At 40.3% G+C, this 1,900-nt stretch overlaps 1 protein-coding gene across 1 annotated transcript; it reads left to right on the top strand.

Annotated features, from left to right (window-relative positions):
• The first annotated feature begins 765 nt into the window (after window positions 1-765).
• Window positions 766-1,621, top strand: LOC127773377 (LRR receptor-like serine/threonine-protein kinase RGI5). The gene is made up of 2 exons (XM_052299442.1): window positions 766-1,123; window positions 1,413-1,621. Exons 1-2 carry the CDS (start codon window positions 766-768, stop codon window positions 1,619-1,621), a joined length of 567 nt encoding a protein of 188 aa, XP_052155402.1.
• The last annotated feature ends 279 nt before the right edge of the window (window positions 1,622-1,900 follow it).

Here is a 1,900-nt window from a genome sequence, read left to right as displayed (position 1 = left end):
ATTGTCATCAGAAAAAGGGCAGTGGTGGGGCAACTCGACTTTAAATTCACTTGGTTGGGAAAGGGAAGGGGGTTACGATCATTAATACTCTCCTTGTTAGCTACTGGATAATGATGTTATACGATCATTAATATCTATCCAAACTGGTATACTATGTCATAAATGTGCAATGTCTCATTGTTAGCCACTGGATAATGATGTTATACGACCATTAATATCTATCCAAACTAGTACACTATGTCATAAATGCGCAATGTCTATATATGAGTTGTTAATTTTGAGGTGGGGTGGTTGGAGCGATTCTATACGATCATTAATAGTATTTATATAGGTTGAAGCAAAGATTTAATAATCTCCTTGGTAACCACAAGATAACGATGTTATACGATCATTAATATACATCCAAACTAGTACATTATGTTATAAATATGCAGTGTCTATATATGAGATATTAATTTTGGGGTGGGGTGGTTGGAGCGATGTTATACGATCATTAATAGTATTTATATGGATTGAAGCAAAGATTTAATACTCTCCTTGCTAGCCATAGGATAAGATGTTATATGATCATTAATATACATCCAAACTAGTACACTATGTCATAAATATGCAGTGTCTATATATGTTGTCCTCCATTGGTGGCGAGCTAAATGAGAAATAGAGAAACTTAGCTAGCCGGTAGGCAATTAGCTAAGGAACACTACTAATATGGGTTCCATTTGGCTAGCCATAACATTTTTGTTGATGTTTCAACTACCAGCGTCCATGTTTGTCGCAAGATCAACAAAGGCCAATGCTGGTGATATGGCTACAATGCGAGTGGTGGCCCAATTCTTGGGTGCTGATCGTGCTCTAGGGTGGGGCAGAGCATCGCCTGACCCTTGCGATGGTAGTTGGCTAGGTATAACTTGCGACGCTTCTGGTTACGTGGTCTACATCATAGCAAACAACAGTGGCTTGACGGGGCATCTCCCATGGGAAACACGCAACCTTTCGATGTTAGCTGCCATCTACCTCAACAACAACAGTCTGTCTGGCGACGTCCCTCCACTCGGCCCTAACCTTATGGAGATATCGTTGTCATACAACCGTTTCATGTCCATCTCACCGGAGTTCTTCAAAGGTATGTCCCTTCCATCCATGGACTATCCCTGATTCATGGAGAGATATGGAAATCGTGTTCAGTTTGTCGGCCGTCAATGCAAATATCATTGGCCCAATCCCCGAGTTCGTGGGTGATCACTTCAAGTATCTCGGAACACTGAAGCTACAAGGAAATAGTCTATTTGGCCATATCCCTACGTCATTCGCTTCAACTCGTATTCGTTCGGTCCAACTACAGGATCAAAGAGGGCTAGATAAGCTGTCTGGCCCAATTTTTATGTTAAATGCCACCAACATTGTGTACCTAGACCTTCATGGCAATCAATTTACTGGGCCAATCCCGAACCTGGCAAGTAACATCGAGATGGAATATATTGATCTTAGCAAGAATGCCCTGACTGGGGATGTTCCACAATCACTCATGCAGCTGCACCACCTGCGGGTGTTAAATCTATCAGATAACTCGCTATGTGGACAACTGCCAAAATTCATAAAAAAATATGACTGTAAAGATTGAGGGGAACCCTAAAATTGGGCACCCTTGTTGATCTGAATTGTAATATGTATCTTCTCTCCTTGTCAGACTCTATTGTGAACTCTATTCATTCACCTACATGTGGACATCATTATAATTTCAAATGTGAGATTGTTGATTGTTGTTGTTGAATTATTATGTTATAAATTGTTGAATTGATTTCAAGTCCATAATATAGAAAAAGGTCATGCCGAATTTTTGTATTGTATACACACAAGTTTGGTTTTCAAGTATTCTAGTAGCGCTAATCCACGCGCTGCG

The sequence above is a fragment of the Oryza glaberrima genome, chromosome 5 (assembly GCF_000147395.1).
Source record: "Oryza glaberrima chromosome 5, OglaRS2, whole genome shotgun sequence".
NCBI lineage: Eukaryota > Viridiplantae > Streptophyta > Magnoliopsida > Poales > Poaceae > Oryza > Oryza glaberrima.
Note: the sequence above shows the minus strand (reverse complement) of the source record. Positions and strands in the feature narration are given on the sequence as shown.